A 26,147-nucleotide genomic window follows, 5' to 3' on the forward strand; every position below is an offset into this window, starting at 1 on the left:
ACTTACCACAAAACCCAACAACTTTCCGGAACGGACTCCAAAGGTACATTTGTTCGGATTCAGGCGAAGTTTGAACTTCCTCAAACGCTGAAAAAGCTTCAACAAATGTTCAATATGCTCAACTTCCGTTCGGGACTTAGCAATCATATCGTCAACATAGACTTCTATCTCCTTGTGCATCATATCATGAAACAAGGTAGTCATAGCTCGTTGATACGTGGCTCCGGCGTTCTTCAAACCGAAGGGCATCACTCGATAACAGAATGTTCCCCAAGGTGTGATGAATGTTGTCTTCTCCATATCCTCTGGTGCCATCTTGATTTGATTATATCCGGAAAATCCATCCATAAAGGAAAAGACTTTGAATTTAGCTGTATTGTCTACCAACATGTCAATGTGTGGTAGAGGAAAATCATCTTTTGGGCTAGCTTTATTCAAATCTCTGTAGTCAACGCACATTCGGACTTTTCCGTCCTTCTTAGGAACAGGCACAATATTGGCCACCCATTGAGGATATGTCGAAGTCACCAGAAACCCCGCATCAATTTGCTTCTGAACTTCCTCTTTGATCTTCACTGCCATATCTGGATGAGTTCTTCTAAGCTTCTGCTTCACAGGCACGCACTCAGGCTTCAAAGGCAGGAAATGTTGCACAATATCTGTATCTAAACCCGGCATGTCTTCATAGGACCAAGCAAAGATATCTGAATATTCTCGTAGCAAGCTGATCAAATCTTCCTTAACAGACCCTTCCAAAAGTGCCCCAATCTTCACCAGGCGAACACAATCCTCAGATCCCAAGTTGACTGTTTCCAAGTCTTCAAGATGCGGCTGAATGATCTTCTCTTCGTGCTCAAGGAGACGGGTGATCTCATCAGGAATCTCTTCAACGTCATCTTCTTCTGCCTCAAATACAGGGAATTCAAAATTGGGAGATGGCGTTGGATCATTATGTTCAATGGGTTTTAGGATCAACCTGCATAATGATTTTGGTTAAGAAAAACTTCAGAATTTAAGCAAACAAATCATTATGCAGATGAAAAATGTTGCTTTTATAGCTTTTATTTTTGTTTTTATGGTTTTTTGTGATCACTGATTTCATAAAGAAAAGCAAAAAGTGAAAACAAAGGAAAAACAAATGTTTAACAATGCAAAAATTGAATGAAGACATCATTGTATATATGCTTTGCCAACAATGTCATCACTTCTCCTTTTGGCATGGGAGAAGGGTTTTAAACAAAAGTGAACAAATTACTCTGATCTATGGATAACTGTAGGAACATCTACAGCGACCCAATTGTGGCAGACACCACCAGGAATAACAAAATTGTCCAAATCTTCTGCGTCTTCTTCTTCAATGATAGCAGCAGCTTCCTCTTCTGCAGGTTGATCAGCATGGATGAATCCTCCACTGGTGAACAGACCTTGCTCGTTGCATGCCCCAGAACCAAAGCCAATGCCAGCCCGGGACCGGTTATCTTCAAGTTCAAGCACTTTCCCTAAACCAGCGACTGCACCACATTCAATGGCCAGCTTCGCACCTTGGTAGGAAGTGAATGAAGGAGACTTCTTCTCAGTTGGTTTATCAATAGATAAAGCTTGGAACTGAGTTCCAACCTCATCCTCAGCATCAATGTACGAGAAAGAAGACAAATTACTGACCAGGAGAGCCTTTTCTCCCCCTACTACGACCAGTTTCTTATTTTTGACAAACTTCAGCTTTTGGTGTAGGGTGGATGTCACGGCGCCAGCCTCGTGAATCCATGGTCTGCCTAAGAGACAGCTGTAAGATGGGTGGATATCCATAACTTGAAAAGTGATCTGGAAATCACTTGGTCCAATCTTGATTGGGAGATCAACTTCCCCAATCACGGTCTTGCGCGACCCATCAAAAGCTTTAACAACAACCCCACTCTGCCTCATAGGAGGACCTTGGTATGACAATCTGGAGAGTGTGGATTTTGGCAATACATTGAGAGACGATCCAGTGTCCACCAGCACATTGGACATTGCATCAGATTTGCAATTCATAGAGATGTGTAAAGCCATGTTGTGGTCTCTTCCCTCCTCAGGGAGATCAGCGTCACAAAAGCTCAGAGTGTTGCAAGCGGTAATGTTTGCAACAATGCTATCAAATTGTTCCAAAGTGACGTCGTGATCGACATACGCCAGGTCCAAAACTTTCTGCAGAGATTCCCGATGGGGTTCTGAATTCAGCAATAAAGAAAGGATGGAAATCTTGGAGGGCGTATGTAGAAGCTGGTCTACAATGTTGTACTCACTCTTTCTGATGAGCCTCAGCATCTCATCAGATTCTTCATCAACAATGCCACTCGGGCCAACAACTGAAGAAACAGGAGTCTTTTGTATAGAGGAGGACGGCTGGGCGACAGCAAGTGCCGGATTCTGAACATTCACAGCATTCCCTACAGGGTGCACAACAGTGTCAGAAGCGGTAGCCTTTGCTGGTGCAGAAATGACGCGACCACTGCGGGTCAACCCACTAACATCAGCGATAGTGGTCACGGAAGTAGACGGCAGAGGTACTTCAACCCCATCCTGGACAGCAACAGGATTGTATCTGAAAGGTACAGCCTTATCGGATGAATACGGCACAGGGCCGGCCGGTTTGATGATCAAAGCAGGTGAAGCCTTAGGCTTGTTGCTATTGTAGCGAATAACAACGGGCTCTGGAAGCTTGAACACCGGGGAGATGACACTCACTTCAGGTTCAACCGTATCAACATTGCGATTCTGGAGAATCTCAATGGTACCCTCATTCAACAGCGTTTGAAGCTCTTTGCGGATCTGGTCGCAACCCAAGCGATTGACCGAGCAGACGCGGCATTTGTCATGGTTATGCTTCAGATAGCTGTGCCGACACAGCATCTTATGTAATCCAACCAATGACTGCCGGATATGACTGATGTACTTCACCTTGTACTTCCCAAGGTCCTCTTGGATCATGTTGACGGATTTTCCATGCGAAGGCAATGGGTTCCTGGTGACATTCGGGTTTGAGTCTTCAAAACTCAGAATTCCGCTTCTCATAAGGTCTTGAACCTTATTCTTCAGCGGGAAACAGTTCTCAACGTTGTGGCCCGGAGCACCGGAATGGTAGATACAATGCTGGTCTGGTTTGTACCACCATTGCGGATTGGCAGGAATAGCAGGAGGATCCCTGGGAGAAACCAACTTTCTCTCCAACAAGGAGGGATACAGCTCTGCATATGTCATCGGAATCGGGTCGAAGCTGACCTTCTTCCTATCATAATCTGCGTTTGCTTGATTACTCGTATTCCCACGAGGCTGATAAGCCTGTTGCTGCGGACGAGCTTGTTGATACTGCGGTTGTGGATATTGCTGCTGATGCTGATACTGTTGAGGTTGATATTGCTGACGTTGAGGAGTGTTGTCCTTGAAAACAGGCGCCACGTGAGCCACCTGGTGCTGATGTCCGGAATGTCGTGCAGGCTTCCTCTGAACAGAGGGTCTTCGATGCTTGGGCTGAGACTGCACAGCATGCGCTTCACCTTCTTTCCTCTTAAACGCTCCATATCGCTTAGAGGAAGAACCATCATCTTTTGCCAATCGTCCTTCCCGGACGCCTTCTTCCAGACGCATCCCCATGTTCACCATCTCGGTGAAATCAGAGGGAGCGCTGGCCACCATTCTCTCATAGTAAAATGACCCAAGAGTCTTCAGAAAGATCTTGGTCATCTCTTTCTCTTCTAATGGTGGAGTGATTTGAGCTGCCAGCTCACGCCATCTCTGGGCGTACTCCTTGAACGATTCCTTGTCCTTTTGGGACATGGCCCTGAGTTGATCTCGGTCAGGCGCCATATCAACATTGTATTTATATTGCTTGACGAAAGCCTCGCCAAGATCGTTGAAAGAGCGGATGTTGACGCTGTCCAGGCTCATGTACCAACGAAGAGCAGCACCAGACAAGCTGTCTTGGAAGTAGTGGATCAAGAGTTGATCGTTGTCGGTCTGCGTGGACATCTTCCTGGCATACATGACCAGGTGTGCCAAAGGGCAAGTGTTCCCTTTATATTTTTCAAAGTCTGGGACTTTGAACTTGACGGGTATCTTTACGCCGGGAACCAGGCAAAGTTCGGCTGCTGACTTGCCGAAGAGATCTTTACCTCTGAGAGTTCTCAATTCCTTCCTCAGCTCGAGGAATTGATCGTTCATTGCATCCATTTTCTCGTGAACATCTGAGCCCTCAGATGCTTCAGAGTGATAAATGGTGTCGTCTACCCTAGGCATGGTATGCACGACAGGAGGAGCAGGTACAGGGACCGGGCTAGATGCCGGCATTTGTGCAAAGGTAGGCGCGGGAATATCTGGCATGAAACCAGGAGGCATGCCCCAAGGAAAACCGGGCGGCATGGCGTTGAGCGCAGGGGCGCTGGCAGGTACTGTTGAAGTAGCTATTTCAGATATAACCGTCCGCTGAACCGGAGTTGCTGGCTGAGGAGCAGGCTGATTCTGGGCAGCAAGAAGTTGCTCCATCAGAGCGCCAAGTCTGGCGACTTCATCTCTCAGACTCTGGTTCTCTTGTGCCAGTTGCTCCATGATCCTTGCAGAGTTGACTCTCGTATAATACCGGTGAGTCAGCTTGTCTTCAAAATAAATGAAGAACAAAGATTAGAACCGGAAGACCAAAAAAATGGGTACCTGTTTATGCAAGAATGATGCATGAAATGCTTGTGCAAATGCTTTGATTTTCAAGGAACCCTTAGGGTGTTGTTCGCAATATTTGAATATTTAAACATTTTGATTTCTCATGGAAAATATTTCATTCAAATATATTGAGACAAAGGAGTACAACGTTCTTTTAAATATTACAAAGAGAAAAGGTAAATGACATCCTATGGATCCCTAAAAGCTCGGGATGCTGGAAGGTGAGAAGTGCACAACTTCTTGATCTCTCTCTCATAGGCAACCTCCATATCAGCCTTCTCCTTTGCAAGTCGATCATACTTCCTCTTCCAGAATTTGGAAGACTGAGGAAGCAGAGAAGTCCAAGCGTCGTTCGGATCGTCGATCACTCGGTGCTCGAGAAATTCAATCATAGCATCCTTCTCCTTGAGCTGCTGCAGCAATTCCTTCCTCTCACGGATCCAGGCACGCGAAAGGTCCTCCTCTCTCAACTCCTCTACACGTTGGGTAGGGAGGGTTGAAGGCCCAGCCACATCCAACAGTGTAGGTCTTGGATAATCGTATGGCATCAAGTAGGTAGCAGCCCTCTGTCTGACCCAAGAGGTGTAGGGCTCCAAAGCAATGCAGTTCTTCGGACCCAATTCATTCCTACTCTTAATGCGGATATTGCGCCAAGCGCGGACAAATCTGGCTTTCAGGCCTTGGGGATCTTTACCCTCCTGAAAGAATACACCTTCTAACAGAATGTTATGGGGTTTATCCTTTAGGGGGAACCCAAGCTGACGACGTGCAAGCGAAGGGTTGTAGCTGATCCCACCACATGTACCAAGAAGAGGCACATTGGGGAACTCACCACAAGAATCGATGATCTGGACGGTATCGTACACGCGATCATACCAGGTGATATCATCATTGGTGAGAGACATGAGTCTCTGAGACCACCGTAGACATCCCTTGTTCTCCTTGAAAGCAATTGTCTGCGGCAAGTGCGAAATAAACCACTTGTACAGCAGGGGTAAACAGCAGACAATGACTCCTCCATTCTTCATATTCCTCAGATGCATGGAGACATATGCATCACCCAACAAGGTCGGAACTGGATTAAGGACTGAAAAGATCCTAATGGCGTTCATGTCGACGAACTTGTCGAAGTTGGGAAACAGCACCAATCCATAGATGAGCAGAACAAATAGAGCCTCAAAGGCATCCTCACTCATGGCCTTCCCATAAAAGGTAGCTTGAGCAATAAGGAACTCGGAAGGAAAACCTTGAATTCCGCCTTTGGTAGTCAGATTAGCTCTAATCAGATCTTCATCTATGTGCAACAAATTGGAAATCTCTCGAGCAGATGGAATACTCTCTAGGCCACTGAACGGCACTTGATCCAGAATAGGAATCCCAATAAGGTGAGAGTATTCTTCCAAAGTCGGCAACAGCTGGAAGTCTGGAAATAAGAAGCAATGATAGAGCGGATCATAGAACTGAGCAAGAGTGCTCATCAATCCCTCATCCACTTGAGTAGTCAACAGCGGCAGAAGCTTCCCATATCGAGCTTTGAAACCCAAGGGATCTAATACATACGATGTCAGATTCCTTAACTCTTTTACATCAGGCTGTCTGAAGCTGTACTTCTTTGTATACCTCTTTGGTCTTTCCATGTCTGAAAATTTTGCAAATAACCCTTTAAGTTCCTTGAAAATTTTCTCTTTTGATGACATGAATGCGGATGAATGCGTGAATGCATGAATGCAACAAACACACTCAAGGATCAAGCAAAGCACACCAAACAAAGGTCGTGGGAAAGCTCATTGTATCCCTAATATCAATCATCCATTTTGGTGGATTTAGGTTTTTCACCTTATCGACACCCAAGTTCCATTGATATTAACGGTACATGAACCGGCTCTAACATTCTTAATATCAACCAGCCGCTTTGGTGGATTTTAGGTTTTACACCTGATCCGGGATCCATTGATATTAACAATGTTTGAACGACTCAACCACGAATCACGGGTTGTTGAGAGTCACGAGCATGGAGTCTCGGTTAAGAACCACCCAAAGGGAGTGTACTAGGGTTTAAACCTGCCAGACATGTTCTATCAGAGGTTCCCATAATCATCGTTCCATCTCTCGAATATTATCGGAGGAACGAATACTCGTATTCCAAGAATATTCTCAAGAGAAACTCTTATGGGTGTAGTATCGCGTAACAATCGTATCAGAACTGACATCTGAACGACCTCCGCACTACGTTCCTAAAAATAGGCCAAGATGGGTTTGGTAATCTAAGGTCCTTGGCTTCTGCGGAACATGATTGAAAGAATAATGCCTATCCACAAATAACTTGTGTGACATTATTAATTCAACATGACCTCCACCAAGTGAATGGTCTCGCAAGTCAACTGGCTAAGGAATACTCCACACCAGTCAACAAGACTATGCCATTCTCCTATCCTAGAGTGCACTCGAGTTCGGGTATAGAACTCGTCTCACAGATCACCAAAGCAAACAACAATTGTATATCAAGCAATTCACACATTACAATCAATACAGTTATCCCAAATTGTACAAAAATATGTCATATAACAAATAATAATATAGCACAACAAGGGTGAAAAGTAGGCAATACCACCAAGGATTCTGGTGAGATATCCCCAGTGGAGTCGCCACTTTTCTGTAGCGGTGTATTCGTCGCTATATGATTTATCGATTAAATCATAAGCTAAGAGATACAATGAAATTTCGAGTCGCCACCGCACTTTTATTTATCCAAAGGACTGGCTAAAAAGCGAACAAAAGCCTAAGAAGTTTTACACGTAGAAAACTAATAAAAAGATCAGAGAGTCTGGGTAAGGGGTAAATTACGCAATGGGAAGGTGTTAGGCACCCACTACGTCCTAGGTACTCCTAGGGAGCCCTTTTCACACTTGTTGTAAACATTGTTATTTGTTATGACATAAAGATTGTGCAAACATGATTGGGATGATGAGAAAAGAATATACATTTTTTATTGGGTTATTGGGTTTGAACGGATGAACCCGCTGCCTACGTACCTTCCATCAAAGGTAAGGATCAAAACGCCGTAGTTCGGCTAAAAGATTTCCAAAAGTTGGTGGATTCAGTTTTAAACACAAGCACTGAGGCTTTTCATTATCAATGGGAGAACACTCGACCAAAAACAACATCCACCATGCGAGGATAGCTTCGACGTACTAGAGGGGTTAGCCCTGTTTGAAGTACGGAAGTCTTACTGTCGACTCACTAAGGATAGGCAAGATTTACATCAACCACAAAGATAATTGAAACCTATGGCTAATGTGAAAAGATTAATGGACAAAGCCAAAACAAGTGAATGAGTGGAGTTAATTGATTGTGATCGTGAAAATGAAGTCAAAGTATGATTAAGATTGATTCAAATAAGTATTATGAAATGAAGTTTGAAAAAAGTCAAGGACTTGGGTCCAGGTTTTTAGTTAGAAAAACATGAAGATGTTTGCACAACACTTATGTCGAGTTTGAAAGTCAAGAGTGTGAAAAGTCTAGGACATAACGAATGATGAATGGATGGAGGATGGATTGTAAAACTTCTTAGAAGGTTCACTTCTTGAGATCATATAGCAGATGATTCAAGTGTGTCCTTTGGAATAGCAATGGATAATAACAAACAAACAAAGCAAAGAAAGGCGGATATCGGATGCCAATCAATGGTCTTATACCAATCTCCTAAAACAAAACGGGATATCAGAGGCCACTCAATGGTCTTACACTAATCTCCTCAAAAGAAAACAAGAATGAAATGTGGAAGTCAACTGCCAATCTATCTGGGCTTAGGTTAACTCCACAGTATGGTCCTAGGAAATCCAATGCCACATTACAGGGACTTACAATGGATCCTCACATACAAGAACAAAAGCAACAATATGATCACAGGAATGCAAATGCCAACTTACAGGGACTTATGATTGCAACCTCTCATACAAACAAATAAAACAAACTATGATCACAGGAAAGCAGATGCCAACTTACAGGGACTTATAACTGCAACCTCACATACAAATCAAACAGATCATATTATGATCACAGGACAACAGATGCCAACTTACAGGGACTTATAACTGTATCCTCACATACAAATCAAACAGATCAAATTATGATCACAGGACAACAGATGCCAACTTACAGGGACTTATAACTGTATCCTCACATACAAACAAAGCAACAGAAGATATGAGTGACCAATGAGGTCTTACACTCTATCCTTCCACATCATAGGAGCAAATGCCAAAGTAATGGACTTACAATTGTCCTCCATGGGCAAACAACAATAATAAAAGTCACACAGACAAATGATATGATCATGCACTAATGGCAATTGATGATGATAAATGCATAACATACAAGCAAGCAAGTGCATATGAAGCAATCAGTCAATCAATGAATATCAAACAGCACACTCTATAGCCAAAACAATGGGGGCTCACACAAGAGGGTTTGACTTTGAAAGTCCACTGTAATAGGTAAATGTCGCTCTTAACCTTGCCATTGAGAGGCTAAGGTGAAGCAGATGAAAAGGAGAATGAGGGGTGTGCCTCATTGCTTCTATCCCTGATCAGGGAGAGCATATATGAAAGTGTGGGAGTTCAGAAAGTAGGAACTCTCTCCACATTATTGACTCGATTAGATCTTGGGTATTTATCTCAATGCTTCAACCATGTAATGGGAGCAAAGAGAGGACACACTGAATAGTGGGGGATAGATTACTTATCCCTACCTTCCACCAATTGCCTTACTTGAAGGACTTTTCCTGCTTGGGACAATATTAAACACACACAGGCATTGCCTCTTAAGGAGGACTTCAGACAGTTTGCCCGGTCAAATAACAGACCGGGTCTCCAGACTACATGAAGAAGAAAGGTTTATACCTCAAAGCAAATGCTAAATAGCAAAGCAAGCAACTAAAGCAACTAAAGTGTACCTGAAAAAGTCAAACTTATTAGTAAACAAGTCAACAGTTCAAAACAAAAGGAATGGATAAACAAAAGTCAACCATAAACAGAGGTGCCAAGGCACAAAGCCAAACTCATATGAGTCACACCTACAAAACAAGGGTTAGCACAATATATAATCCGACTCAATCAAATTTGAATGATCTTTGAGGCATTGGTGCTTAACCTGAAACAATAGCTCAATTGTAAGCTCAAAAGACCACTAGGACTAGCCTAGGGTCAAGGATGAAAGAAAAAGTCAAAACAGCAAAGAAAAGTCAACCAAAGTCAAGGTCAAACATTTAGTAAGCAATCATAATTGGGCCCACATTCAAATCATGCATTATTATCATTTCATGAACATTTGAAGTCAAAGTAAGGCAAATGAAAGCACAAAAAAGTCAACAGAATGACTTGCATCAAAAGTCAACCCAAACAATCTCAAAAATCATCAAATAAATCACATTCAATCCTAACATCTAGCATGACAAGCATGTCAAATTTCATGGCATTTGGATGAGAGGAAGGCAGTCAATAAAAATCATGAAGTCAAACCAAATTCAAGCATGCACAATGAAGGTCAACAAACATGGGTCAACTTCAAAAATTCATATCAAATTGAAAACAGATGAGAAATGAATGAGATTAACACCAATGCAAAGCTCAAGGAGTCTAGTTATCACATATGAAATTTCATGGTCATACAATAAGATTTGAGAATTTCACAAAAGATTTGGCAACATGTAGCACAAAAAGTCAACCATTGACTAGGCAGGGAAGAAAATTCACAATCAAATGGAAAACAGCATGATTAATTCCAGGAAAATTCATACACAAACTAGACATGTGATAGATGATTCATGCAAAATTTCAAGTGATTTGGAGGCCAGGAGATATGTGAACAAAAATCAAGAAAATGCACATCATTGGTGTGACACAAATTGTCACACCCTACTCCAAAAATTCACAACTAGCAAACCACAAATGATAAATGCACAATCTCTATATGGAAACAAAGGTCAATGAGTCTAGTTTCACCACAAAAAATTTCAAGCTCATTGGATACATCATGACAATTTCACAATTGAAATGGCAAAGGGTGTCAAATGTACATACATATCAAGAAAATTCATGCCAATTAAAATCCAGTCAACCAAAAATTAATTAAAAATCAAAATCAAATACTAGACACATTCATGAACATGATGGAAAAAGAATCAGAATTTTTGGAGTTGAAATGAATTAAAAATGAATTGTTGAAGTTGATGAACATTTGGAATGAACATGAACAAGATAACATGAAGTAATGGTCAACAAGGTCAGCGCAGTGGCAATTGTGTAATATTGAACTCACTTACTTAAACTGTGCGTTTTGGGTGAGTGTGAGGAAATGTTCTCATTGGCTCTCAGCCAATGGAACAGTGCACGGGCCAACCAACTCAAATTCTGGGTTTAACAAAACCCTAGGGTTTTAGCAGCCATGGTATTCATCAATCATTCAAACATCAATCATCAAAACATGAACAACAGCATCAACAAATAATCAAGGCCACGAAACATCATCATTAAGCAACATCAACCAGCATTAGAACAAGCATGCTCATGGGAAATTCTGGACAGCTGAAGGTTTAATAGCAGGGCATTTGCTCATCATGTTATTACCAACATCAAAACAACATTCAAACACCAACAGCCAAACAGCATGGCATTCATGGTGATGTTCACACAGCAAACAGACAACAGTAAGACCAAGCAAGTTTCTGGGCAGCTTAAGGTTTAATAGCAGGGCATTATCTTCATGTTCATCAACAAATCGAAATCAAACAACAACATGGAAACCACATGGCAACACACTCATGATGCTCATATAACAAACAGCAACCAACATACATGAGCTGGATTTCTAGAAAAATAACAGGGTTTATCATGGCAGCAACATTCATCACTCCATGCATTGAAATTTTCACATGCCCAGAACTTAAAGTCAAACATGCTAATAGCATCATCAAACATTAAACAAACTAAATCCAGCAATGGTCTTCACTGAATCAACAACAAATAAGCAACTCGATGGAAAATAGGTTTGAGCATGCAAAATAAAATCCAGATTTCTCCCTCATGTCACAACCATATCACATGAAACAAATTGCAGTGGAACAAGCAGTTAAAAAACCTATCTAAAACAACCCATAGTTTGGCAAATGGAAGAGGTCGAATACCTACTTGTTTTTGAAGAAAACTGATGTGCAGTGGTTATTTTGAGGATATAGCCTGAAACAGATGAAGATGATGGTCCCAAATGATGTATCCCAGAAGGAAATGAGCTCAAACTTGCTTGAATCGACTCTAGTTCCAAGCTGCCATAGGAGAGGTCTTTGGAAAACAGAAAATGATGAAGACTGGACAGATGATGAGTTGTGCTCGAAAGAGGTTCCAAAGGATGTCCAGATGAAGGAACAAAGTGGACAGGCTTAAGGTTTTTTGAGTTTTTTTGCAGAAAATTCCTTTATGCCAAAATGCAAGAATGAGAGGAAATGTTTTTTGCTATGGCTGCTGCGATTCTTTTTCTCTAGGGTTGTGAAAAATGAGCAGAAGGATGTTTATATTGTCTGTTTAGAGTTGTTAATCCAAATGATAAGTTGGTTTAACTCAAAATGAACCAAATGCTATTTTTGCTAATTGTGTACAAATGAATCATGGAGGTGCAAAGCTGGTCGAGTTGGGCTTGGAAAGGCTGCAGAAGGACCATTCAATTTGTTGTTTTTGGTTGTACATGAAAGGCTGTACCTTGCTTTGTTTACATGAAGCCATTTTGCAAAGTTTCCAATTTTGTACCTTATGCCAAAAATAGTGATATGATAATGGTATGTGCATGATTTTAGGCTTGGAGCAAGTCACAAATATGATTTAAAACATTTCCCAATTGGCCAAAGTGAGAAAAAGTGTTTAGATCAAAAAGTCAATGGTTGGTCAAACTTGATTTTTAAATGAAATAGGTCCAAAAATGCCATTTTGATTGGTAGGGTTTTGATGAATGAAATTTATATTTTTGGAAAGAGGAGGAAAAATGTGGTTTGTAGGAAAAAACCCCACCAAATTTGGCCTTATGGTTTGAGAGATATGGCTTGTTGAAGTTCACAAATTTCTGAAATTGAATTGATCATATCTTGACAACCACACATGGGATTTGAGAGTTCTTGGACTTTTTGAAAATGGGAGAACAAGATCTTCAACTTTCATGTTGGGCAAAAAATCATTTGGAGCTTATATCATGATGTAAGTTTAAGATCAAGAAGTTTCCATTTTTGGCAGTTGAAATTACAGGTCCACTTTCTATTTCTGGAAATTTTCTGTTTAACTTGATTTTCTTCCATGATGAGGTTTGACATGATAGATGAGACTTATATAAACATGAATGAGCTTCTTCAGATCAATTCTATCCATCAAATCACTGATTAAATCCACAGTTGACCAAGTTTGACTTTTCTAGGGTTTTGGATGACTGAACCTCCTCTGATGAATTCCAAACCCTAATTCCTTGAGAACTTGATTTCAAATGATGTCCCAAGTCATATGAGCTCTTGATTATTGATCATGGTGCCCAAATTCTACAAGAATGGCCACCATCCATTGTTTTGACTGACTGTTGACTGACTTTGACCTAATTGCTGATGATTGCTTCAACTGCAAGCAACAAGGTTAGACTGACAATATTTTTGTACTTTTTGGTTAGTAAACATATAAAAGGCAAAGATATACAAATGCAAAGTATGCTTGGTGATCAAGAAATCAACCCACAAGGCAACCAACCCACTAGGAGGAAAGCTAGGGCATGCAGTGATCCTTGAGGCCATGATATGATATGATATGGGCCATGAGGGATCTTAGGGCCCAAAATTGGGGTCTTACAATACCGACGGTAGATTTCTCGCTCTTTCTTCATCTCATTTTCGGTCTCATAAATGTGTGTATATGTTCTATTTTTTTTTTCTTTCATAACTGTGAATCGTTGCTCTTTGTGAGTTTGGGTTTCGGTTGGGGTGAGGAGAAGTGCTTGCCTTCTTTGATGGAGATGTTTTGTGTGAAGGTATCAGAGTGAAGTGAGGAGAGGAAGTTTGAGGTGGAGGGTTAACTGGATCGAGCTTGTGGATCCGGATAACCCGGTTTGGACCCGGCCCCCTTTTGGGCTTTGTGGGGCGACCACCTCCGTTTCTTTTTGGTTTGCTGGGCCCTGATGGGCCTTAGGGGTATGCAGAGCTTATTTAAATATTTCTTTAATTTGGTCATTTATTTATTTATTTGTTTATGTATTTAAGAGACTGTTATAATAACAATGGGTCGTCCGTGGCCAAGTGGAGGAAGGTTTATCTTGCCTTCCTTGGGGTAGTGGGTTCAATACCCATATATAGCATTTTGTTCTTTAGCATTCATTCTTTTTCTTTTTTTTCTTTTTTTCATGTTTATGTTTTATTATGATTCCTCATACACTCATAGTTTCATCATTACTTAATGACATAAATTTGGTATCCTTTGATTTCACCATCCATTCAAAACCGTTTAAAAAAAATATATATAAAATCACTTAATTCTCGACTCAATGTCGAGCCCGTTTTCATACCCTTGTAAGTCGATTGCTTTTAAGCATCGCCATCAACCTCACATGGCTTACTCTTGGGCCTTCTTACCATGAGCTCTTGAGCAACATCAACTTAACTTTCAATAATTTCAAACCTCGGTACTTTAATTGTTTTAATTTAATATTCAAATCATTTTCTTAATAAAGTTGGAAGAAAAAGATTACCTGGATGGAATGTCCAATCGTAATCCCGAATATTAGGCTCAAGCTGTAAGAGCTTGTAAGTCATAAATATTCGTCTTCTCGCCAAAATATCCGTAAATACCTCAAATCACCTTCTAAATAAAGCGTGAAGAAAAAGGTTACCTGGATGGAATGTCCAGTCGTAATCCCGAATATTAGGCTCAAGCTGTAAGAGCTTGCCAGCCATAAATATTCGTCTTCTCTCCAAAACACTTGTAAATATCTCAAACCATCTTCTTAATAAAGTTGGAAGAAAAAGATTACCTGGAGGGAATATCCAGTTGTAATCCCGAATATTAGGCTCAAGCTGTAAGAGCTTGTAAGTCATAAATATTCGTCTTCTCGCCAAAATATCCGTAAATATCTCAAACCATCTTCTTAATAAAGTTGGAAGAAAAAGATTACCTGGAGGGAATATCCAGTTGTAATCCTGAATATTAGGCTCAAGCTGTAAGAGCTTGCAAGCCATAAATATTCGTCTTCCCTCCAAAACATTCATAAATATTCGAATCATTTTCTTAGCAATATTGGAAAGAAACAGACTGCCTGGGTGGAATGTCCAGACGTAGTCCCGAGTATTAGACCCAAGCTGTAAGAGCTTGTAGGTCACAAGTACTCGTCTTTCAAACTTCAAAATACCTAATTCATACCTTAATACTTTTTCAATAAAGATGGAAATGGAACATGGTGTATACCGTGCACTCCTGAGGCTAGGATTCGAGATGTATATCTCGCTCATCCAAGTTCTCGCCATCACTCAAAATACATCCAACCAATCAAACTATTTCTCGCCGCCGTGCGATTAATCCAAAATCTTTTTCATAAATGAAAGATATATTGTCTTAAGTGACACAAAACAATGTTTCGGCCACGATTGTTGAGTAGAGATAAATGACGCTTTTCCGAATGTAGATTTATAAATCCGTTCGATGTGTGGTATGCGTCCACTCCTCATCTGTTTTGGGTAAAACAATGTTTTTGTCGATTACTAAAATATAGCTCTCGCTAAAATCGACCAACAAACAAACATTTTTCTACCCAGAACTACGTAAGCCTTGATTTCTCTTTTGAGATACGTAGGAGCAGGATTTTTAAATCTTGTCAGGCCCACTAATAAAAAACTTAGGTTTAGTCCTTCGTTAAAAAAATCCAAAAACATTTCTTCTCTCTTCTTCCTTTCTTTCCCACCTAATAATTCGAAAAGCCTAACATTTCAAACTAACATTAATGTACACAACTGACCTAATGGTTCCCGTTGAGTACAACGGACGTGAGGGGTGCTAATACCTTCCCTTTGCGTAACCGACTCCCGAACCCTGATATTGGTTGCGATGACCATATCTTATCCTTTCTTTTGTCTTGGGTTTTATCGATATTTCCCCTTTCCTTTTTAGGAATAAATAAAGTTCGGTGGCGACTCTGTTCAGTCCATCATTGCGAGCGTGCGATCGCGCTTCGCTTTGAAGTCGTATCCCCATTTTTTCGAGGTGTGACAGATGGCGACTCTGCTGGGGAAACAGACATCCCTAAGTGAGTCAAGCCTAGTTAGGTCGTTTGTGTGCCTTTGTTTGTTTACCTATGTGGCTTTTCTTTATTATTTTTACTATCTCTATTGTCACATTGATATGAATCTGTTGTATTGGTTCGACAATGGTTTGGTACTTGGATACTCTGATTGCAAACCTTGTGGGAAAGACTCTGCACCCGAGTCTAGAGTGGAAAAAAACATAAGATAGGACGAGGTTGAGTAGTGCGGGTCCGCGAGATGTATTTCTCGTTGGGTCGGTACGAGAACCTTACTTAGAGTAGATTCTTGAGAGGATGTTGTCGCTCGGCAAGTAAGTTACCGAAAGCTTCAATATTTTCTTTAGGATCCATGACTCTGAGAACCATTTGTAGAACCTTAGTTCTTTGTCCAACTAGGAAAGATGGTTGCGTAGTGTGGGTCTGCGAGATGTATTTCTCGTTGGATCGATGCGAGAACCTCACTTAGAGTAGATTCTTTAGATGAAGTTGATGCCCGGCAAGTAAGTTGCCGCAGGTAGCAAACAGTCTAATGGATCCATGACTCTAGGAACCTTCGTAACCCTATATCCTACCCGGTGAGAACCTATTCTTGGAGAGAAATCTAATTCATCAGTACCTCAGACTTTTGAACCTGTGTATTAAAAAAAACAAATATGCATGGCTTGCATTGCATTCATTCACATTCCCTTGCATCTGCATCTCATCATAATGCATGACATTTTCCAGACAAAATACAAAAAAAACTCATCCATCCTTTGTCCGCGAAGCAAAGTGATTCCCAACACGCGTTTAGAACAAAGAACCATGTCTCAGGAGATGATGGAAGAGCTAAGAAATAGCCAAGAAGCACTGAAGGAGGAACTTAATCTTCTGAAGATCCAAATGAGATGGGTCTTGGAAACCCTGCAAGCCTTATTGAGGAAAGAGGGCCATCCTATACCCATTGCTACAACAGAGGGAGCTACTATCCTACATCCATATGGTGTTACCTCAAGTCAAGAGAAATTCCATGTGGAAGCTCCTCATTTACCAGTATATGGACCTCCCTGAAGACGTCATCATCAACATCCTCTGGCCATTGCTCCTCAAAGTCACCAAATCCAGGTTCAAAACAAAAATCAGAATCAAAACAAGAGGAACAAGGATCACAATGACTCGATTCCGGTGCCATATAGCAAGCTCTATCCGCAACTGATCCAAAATGCTTTGGTGACCCCTCGAGCTCTCACACCTGTGTCACCGTACCTGCCATGGTACAATCCAAATGCAACATGTGAATTCCATAAAGGAGCATTGGGACATGACTTGGATTCTTGCTTAGCGCTGAAAGCCTTGGTGCGAGGGTTGATTAACAAAAAGAGCTTAATCTTTGAAGAAGATCATCCGAAGGTCAAGTGCGAATACCGTACTGGGACAATGGGGCACTCCATCGAGGAATGCAAGAGTTTTAAGCTCAAGCTGCAAGGATTGATTGACATAGGGTCGCTAACACTCAAGGAGGAGGGCTCAGGTACATATACCTTGATTTCTGAGCCAGGTAATGAGAAAGGGAAAGGACCTTTGAAACCCCTCAAGGTTTTGTACCACAAGGAAGATGTCAGGGATGTGGCTAGTGAGCTATCATTGTTTCTTGGTAAGAGCATTGAGATACCGCCTTGGATTTCCAATATCACGACCCATACCAATGAAAGAAAACGAGAAGTGAGTAGTGGATCCAAGAGGGTTGCGTTCAACGATGAGACTGAAGGAAAAGAATTTGAAGATCATCCTGCCAATGTCAAAAAGCTTGTTGATCCCAACCTTCAAGTTTGAAGAAGTCAATTCCCTAGAGCTGGCAATCATTTGGCTGTTTCAGCATTTCTTTGGTAGTTTCTTTGCATGTTGGTTGTTAATTGCTTTTAAGCATTGTTGTTTTCTTTGAATTGGTAAGATTAATGAAAGGTTTATGCATCTTTTGAATTAATCCATTCGTATTCACTCGTTTTTCATTTATGTTAAAAAACAAAAACAAAATACTTCTCTCATTCACTTTTGTTTATCAAACTGTTGTGTTAACAAAGATTGGAAGGAGGATGATGAAAACGAAACACCTGAACGTGTTGTGGTATGCTTTTGAGTAAAACCTTGTCGATGATGTAAGGCATTGTTTCAAATCCCCAAACACTGAAGTTATAAGGAGTTAATCCCTAGACAACCACTTTGAGCCTAGAAGTTGGTGTTTATTTCGGATCTAAAACCCTTAATCTTAACCCGGGGCAGGGTAGTTATGTTCAGATAGTTTGATCGTGCATTCGATCTTTCAAAAAAATCGTCCATATGTACACCCTCCAATTAGGTTCAACCACATGTTATCCTTCACGCACATGTTGAAGTGTCGAAGAAGCTAAGAAAAGCTAAAATTAGTGTTGGTTGATCCTTATCCACTAATAATGTGGCAGTCAATACCTTTAAAAAATAATAGAAAAAAGGCTCGCTAAGTCAAATACCACAAAATGACTTAGGCAAAAGTTAGGGCATCCCGATGGACCGAAAGCTTCAAAAAAGCGGTCCAGGCAAAATTAGGGATAAAGAAAATCAATCAAAAGAGGTCACCAAAATCCTCAACAAAACAAAAAAAATAAGGTGACTGCCATTCAAGAAAATTCGTCTTGAATCCTCATCACACCTTCGAACCCTCTTGGAAGTCGAATGCGTGTATTGAATTAACTGAACATAGGAACTGGAGATCATCAAGAAGAAGGGGTGGGTAAACATAAATTTTGAGCCTTATATCCTTTTGTTTCAAAAAAACCGTGAACCAGACCACGTTACAACCCTTAAAAGACCTAATTGAGGCAGGGTTTATTTTGAAAGCATACTATAACAAGGTTGTGTTAACTTGACTCCAAACGATTTTTGTTTGGTAGCACCAATTTGCATATTGTGAATGACTTGATCACCATTGTGTTCTTATCAATGACTCTTTCATTGTATTTCACCCATTCATATCAATAAACTTTGATTTCAAATTTTGGCATAAGTATTGAATTAAAATTACCATTTTTGAATGAACAATCTTATTTGCGAGTCAACACTTAGCATCAAAGAAGTCCCAACAAAATACAGTTGAGGAACTTGATAAAGTGAAAGAAGTCTAGTCAGGGGCAATCACTTTGAGCATCAGTTAATTCGAGCTAATCACTCTAAGGGTCACCTAGCCAAGAGTAATCTGCTTCAAGAATCAGACCGGAGCAAGCCACCTCAGAGCTCAGTAAGTCCAATCACTCCAAGGTTCAGTTAGCCAAGAGTAATCTGCTTCAAGAATCAGACTGGGGCAAGCCACCTCAAAGCTCAATGAGTCCAACTATCCAAAGGACAGTCAATCAAGAGTCTACCATTCCAACATTTGGTTAGTCAAGTTCAAACCATTGCAAGTTTCAAACACTTGGGGCAAGCCATCTCGAGGTAGTCTCATGGAAAGTTGTTTCCAAATCCACTTTCAAGGTGAACATTTCCAAAGACCCAACAAACTGGGGCAAGATGAGCCACAGAGGGGCAGAACCTTTTTCTTCGTGCTTTCAAACTGCTCAAACAAATTCTGCCATACGTCAACAATTATTGAGTTTAAGACGAGTGCCCGAAAATTATGCTAGCACTATTCATTAATCCTCCAAAAGGATCCATTGGCTAAGCTGTGGCTATCAAACTGGATAGAATCCTCCTTTGACAACATCTATCATAAAATTTTTGGTTGAGTTCTCGGTGTTGAGGAATCATGAGCTTCCATAAAAAGCCTTTACAAACTCCCAGTCTGCCCAGTGTCAGCATCCTCATAATCATGATCATTCATATATCATGCATAAAAGGAAATTCAAATCATGCATAGCTGAAATGTACTTCGTGCTCATTTTGCATTGACCCAGGTCTTGTTGTCGATCCTAGATCTTTTGACCTTTGATTCCAGTTTGTATTTGGTGCCCTTAAACCCACATCCGGTTTTCCCGGTCATTTTCAAGTCCAATTGTAGTTGGCAAAATTCGTTAAAAGCTGGTTGTAGTCCATTGCTTACGGTCAAAGTCCAATTGTTGCTATTCCGGGGTCCGGTCATACTTGAACCTGCTCTGAAGAGTTTTTCCAATTTTTGTTCAATACTATTCAGGTCATGTATGAACCTGTTGTTGAGCCTTATTCCGGTGTCAGGTCATACTTGAACCTGCTCTGAAGATTCTTTGTTCAATCCTATTCAGGTCATATATGAATCTGTTGTTGAACCTTTTTATTCCGGGGTCCGGTCATACTTGAACCTGCTCTGAAGATTCTTTGTTCAATCCTATTCAGGTCATATATGAACTTGTTGTTGAACCTTTTTATTCCGGGGTCCGGTCATACTTGAACCTGCTCTGAAGATTCTTTGTTCAATCCTATTCAGGTCATATGTGAACCTGTTGTTGAACCTTTTTATTCCGGGGTCCGGTCATACTTGAACCCGCTCTGAAGATTCTTTGTTCAATCCTATTCAGGTCATGTCTGAACCTGTTGTTGAACCCTTTTATTCCGGGGTCCGGTCATACTTGAACCTGCTCTGAAGATTCTTTGTTCAATCCTATTCAGGTCATATGTGAACCTGTTGTTGAGCTTCTATTCCGGTGTCAGGTCATACTTGAACCTGCTCTGAAGATTCTTTGTTCAATACCATTCAGGTCATGTATGAACCTGTTGTTGAACCGTTATTCCGGTGTCAGGTCATACTTGAACCTGCTCTGAAGATTTTTCTCTAGTTTGTTCAATACCATTCAGGTCATGTATGAACCTGTTGTTGAACCCTTATTCCGGTGTCAGGTCATACATGAACCTGTTCTGAAGAGTTTTCTCCTTGATTATTCCCCAGCGTTGTCAGGTCATATATGAACCTGTTGTAGCATCTTTTCCTTTATTCGGGTTCGGTAAGTCATGTGTGAACTTACTACCGAAATCCCTTGTATTCTAAGTGTCGTTTATCAAATCTCACTTTGAATACTCCCCAGTGTGTGTTTGATTCTCCAGCAGGACTGTTTCCCCAACAAGTTGTTTCTTACCATTTGTCTGTCTCCCTGTGGATCATCAGTATTCCCCACAGTTTGGTCTGTCTAGTAGCGTCTCCTGTTAAGGGTCCATCATATCCCTAGCAGATGAAAAATTACAAAAAAAGAATCATGCATCCGTGCATATCATATCATATCATATCATATCATATCATATCATATCATATCATATCATATCACATCATGTCATAGGGATTCAGGATCAAAATCCGGGTCTTCTTAGTATTTAACCATCTCCCACTATGATCATATGAAGAGTGTCCTGCTTCATATGATCTAGTAGAAGATACTTAAATAGGGGCAACTGTCATACCCCGATTTTGACCCTGAAATTTTTCATTTTTTATTTTTATTTTTTTATTATTTTTTTATTTGGCACTTGGCCTAAGGTTCATTTGCATACATTCATTCCCAAATCCATATTTATTTATTTTTATAAACATTGGTCATTATTTAGTTTTTCTTTATCATGGTGTTTTGATTATGAAATGGATTCTAAATATTTGACTCTTTTTTATTTTTTCGATTTTAATTTCAAATTAAGTCTAATTCCAAATTTCAATTTAATCTTAATTATATTTTTACTAATGATTCAAATTCTAATTGATTTTTAATATCCAAATAAATGTTAGAATTTGACATCAAAGTAATTTTAGCAAATTATAGATTAATTTGATTTTAATTGGTTTTATTTGGCTTTTTTTGATTTTTTATTGACATTTTGATTAGTCTCGGATTATTCCTAAAAAATCCATTTTATAACCAAACATAATCCATTTCATAATCCATTTCATATCCATTTCATGTCCAAAACCATTTAACCAATCCAATCCTAAACCATACCCAAATTCATTTTTTTAACCATAATCCATTTTTAAATCCAACCCATAATTCATTATCCAAAACATTTTCCATTTATCCAATTCATTTTTCATTAGTACATTTCATGATATTTTATATATCCTAATAAGACAAAATGAAGAAAAAAAAAACAATTGGAATTGATGAGCAGGATAACATGAGCCCACGATGGTAGCTGGTACGGTGCAAATGCAAGGAATGAAATGGAAAATGCATCATGACAATCCATGCATTTTTGTACATAACAGCATAACAAGGAAGTTTCCATAATAGAATTCATGCTAAATTCACATGATAGACTCATTTCAATAGCCAATTCAAAAAAACAACTGAGCAACCATTAGTTCAATCTTATTTTTATGACAGTATGCTGGTTTTGCCTAAATAGTTTCACAACACCCCAAAATGCCGCACGCCGGCGCCGAAAGCCACAACTTCAAACAGCTGCTACCAAACAACAACATGCCAAGCTGCTATACCAGAAGTATCACAAAAATGGCGGCATCACCGTAACCACAAAGGCTGAACCATTTCACAAATCCAGTTGCATAATGCATGACGGTAGACTGCATATGGCCTGTGATAATACCTGCAGAACCATATCAACCGTGTCATGGAATCTCGCGAAACATAAGGAAATGCTTTGTTGCAATGCAGTCGACCAATCAGATCATAAATCCATACTGCCAGTCAACATATGCTATGCACATTGATTATGAGCCTAAGGCTGCGGACAGTTGCGGAATGAGAGAAATTTTTACCTGTTGCAGACATGTGCTTAACCTCATATCCATAAGCACCAAGCAAACCGTGAAAGGTCTGATGCAAGACAGAATGTTAGCAAATAGCAAGCCAAGGTGAGCCATAAACCAGGATTCAAGACAAGTGATACCAAGTAAGGTAGGGCAGTCATGAGTTTCTATCAAGAGCATGAACAAGCTTACATACCATGAAGTACTAGAGCATAAGTTGTCGAATCCGACCAAGTCTAGGTCGTGAAGCGTGATACTTGCTGCAAGAAAGATAACAAATGCTTACACCCTTGCTTATCAGAGTAAAGTTGGACCTGTGGAATGGTTAAAACCATATACAGACGTGACGATAGTTGAACTTGGAAAAAGGGGAGTGAAAAGTCTGTTGGCTGTTCCAATTAGATTTGTCAGTGAACATATTGAAACTCTAGAAGAAATTGATGTCGAATACAAAGAATTGGCTCTAGAATCTGGTATAGAAAAATGGGGCCGTGTTCCTGCTCTAGGATGCGAACCTTCCTTCATTTCTGATTTGGCAGATGCCGTGATTGAAAGTCTCCCATATGTTGGTGCCATGGCAGTTTCAAACGTCAATGCTCGACAGTCTTTGGTTCCGCTCGGCAGCGTAGAGGAGTTATTAGCAGCATATAACTCGACAGATATAATAATAAGAGATGCCTCTCCAGTAACTGTTATAACTTCAGAAGCCATCGAGTCTCATCTAACTAAGACAACAAAGGATATTTCCAAGGCAACAAAAGCACCTACAAAAGTAAAGAAAATGGGTGAGGATTTAAAGAGAAAGGCATTGACAGAAGCAACAAATTTTCAACAATCCAATGCTATTGAAATCACAAGGAAAATTTCAAACGAACCTTCCAGAAACTTTGTCTCCAAAACCGATATCCATCCATCTCCTTAGTGTTATCACAAAATGGAGTATATGCCAAAGGTCTTCTTTTTGAATCCATGTCATAGAATTCTCCCATGTCAGTCCTGATAATCTGATCACCATCCACAAAAATGACCTTCTCCAAGGAACAGATAAGCTCCTTTCAAAGAAAGAAAGTTGAGAATATTACTAAAGTTGCTGAAAAGCAATCTGGTTTGACAATAAGCCAACATCATTATATTTCACGCTATCAGTCTCGCAAAGTGACAAACCAGATAGTTTTGGAGATTAAGGATCAACCTATCTTTCAAGGAATGCTTTGCAGAAAATGAGACACATAGAGGGTTCACTGTTTGAGGCCAACTGTGCTTTCTTAGACTGCTCTGCCATGGCTGCTAAGCTCAATGCGTTGAATGATAACACCGAAGAACAAGTTCGTTCTCATCAACGAGAAGCAATCCATCTTGTTCATCTTGCTGCTAAGACAATGGCAGATGCTGCACAACAAACGACCAAAGTGATTAAAGGTGCCAAAGCAGTAGGCTAGGAAATACCAACTCAACCGAAACTGCTTTTGAGTTTTCACTAAAAATTTCACTGCAGTAATATCAGTAACCAGCCAAGCAGTAAGAATCCAAAAATCCCAATTTGGGATTAAGACAAAAGCGAGAAGGAAAAGCGTATGCTCAGTTTACCCGTTCCAATTCCAGGCATCAAAGAGAGCAATCAATTCTGAGCATCAAAAAGCGATTCTGGAAACTTTCTCCTTTCGAACCTTTGAGCATCAATCTGAAACCCTAATCAGAGGAGATAAATAGGAAGCAAAGCGAATTAGTAAAAGGGGGGGAGGCGCATCCACTATTCACAAAAAAACCCTAGAGAAGAGGGGCGGACGACGGTTCACAAGAAAAAAACTTTGGGGATAAGAGAAAAGCGGCGAATCCATAAAAATCCAGGAGGTGACGAACCTTAGGGGAAGCAACGAAATCGATCCGGGTGATTCTTGGGAGCTCAAGCAAAGCAGCTAAGGCGTCGATTCCGAAAGAGGAGGAAGAGAGAGAACCACATACTTGTCTATTCGCTTCCAAGGCATACCGACGGTAGATTTCTCGCTCTTTCTTCATCTCATTTTCGGTCTCATAAATGTGTGTATATGTTCTATTTTTTTTTCTTTCATAACTGTGAATCGTTGCTCTTTGTGAGTTTGGGTTTCGGTTGGGGTGAGGAGAAGTGCTTGCCTTCTTTGATGGAGATGTTTTGTGTGAAGGTATCAGAGTGAAGTGAGGAGAGGAAGTTTGAGGTGGAGGGTTAACTGGATCGAGCTTGTGGATCCGGATAACCCGGTTTGGACCCGGCCCCCTTTTGGGCTTTGTGGGGCGACCACCTCCGTTTCTTTTTGGTTTGCTGGGCCCTGATGGGCCTTAGGGGTATGCAGAGCTTATTTAAATATTTCTTTAATTTGGTCATTTATTTATTTATTTGTTTATGTATTTAAGAGACTGTTATAATAACAATGGGTCGTCCGTGGCCAAGTGGAGGAAGGTTTATCTTGCCTTCCTTGGGGTAGTGGGTTCAATACCCATATATAGCATTTTGTTCTTTAGCATTCATTCTTTTTCTTTTTTTTCTTTTTTTCATGTTTATGTTTTATTATGATTCCTCATACACTCATAGTTTCATCATTACTTAATGACACAAATTTGGTATCCTTTGATTTCACCATCCATTCAAAACCGTTTAAAAAAAATATATATAAAATCACTTAATTCTCGACTCAATGTCGAGCCCGTTTTCATACCCTTGTAAGTCGATTGCTTTTAAGCATCGCCATCAACCTCACATGGCTTACTCTTGGGCCTTCTTACCATGAGCTCTTGAGCAACATCAACTTAACTTTCAATAATTTCAAACCTCGGTACTTTAATTGTTTTAATTTAATATTCAAATCATTTTCTTAATAAAGTTGGAAGAAAAAGATTACCTGGATGGAATGTCCAATCGTAATCCCGAATATTAGGCTCAAGCTGTAAGAGCTTGTAAGTCATAAATATTCGTCTTCTCGCCAAAATATCCGTAAATACCTCAAATCACCTTCTAAATAAAGCGTGAAGAAAAATGTTACCTGGATGGAATGTCCAGTCGTAATCACGAATATTAGGCTCAAGCTGTAAGAGCTTGCCAGCCATAAATATTCGTCTTCTCTCCAAAACACCTGTAAATATCTCAAACCATCTTCTTAATAAAGTTGGAAGAAAAAGATTACCTGGAGGGAATATCCAGTTGTAATCCCGAATATTAGGCTCAAGCTGTAAGAGCTTGTAAGTCATAAATATTCGTCTTCTCGCCAAAATATCCGTAAATATCTCAAACCATCTTCTTAATAAAGTTGGAAGAAAAAGATTACCTGGAGGGAATATCCAGTTGTAATCCTGAATATTAGGCTCAAGCTGTAAGAGCTTGCAAGCCATAAATATTCGTCTTCCCTCCAAAACATTCATAAATATTCGAATCATTTTCTTAGCAATATTGGAAAGAAACAGACTGCCTGGGTGGAATGTCCAGACGTAGTCCCGAGTATTAGAC

The 26,147-nt window shown here is 40.2% G+C and overlaps 1 protein-coding gene across 1 annotated transcript in view; it reads left to right on the forward strand.

Annotated features, from left to right (window-relative positions):
* LOC127136421 (ferrochelatase-2, chloroplastic) overlaps positions 1–23,594 on the forward strand; it is a 38,919-nt gene extending 15,325 nt beyond the window's left edge. Inside the window, exon 3 of the mRNA XM_051062977.1 lies at positions 22,987–23,594. Coding sequence (XP_050918934.1) covers positions 22,987–23,594 — 608 coding nt within the window. The remainder of the gene's footprint in view (positions 1–22,986) is intronic.
* Positions 23,595–26,147: the final 2,553 nt, after the last annotated feature.

This window comes from Lathyrus oleraceus, chromosome 4 (assembly GCF_024323335.1).
Source record: "Lathyrus oleraceus cultivar Zhongwan6 chromosome 4, CAAS_Psat_ZW6_1.0, whole genome shotgun sequence".
NCBI classification, from domain to species: domain Eukaryota; kingdom Viridiplantae; phylum Streptophyta; class Magnoliopsida; order Fabales; family Fabaceae; genus Lathyrus; species Lathyrus oleraceus.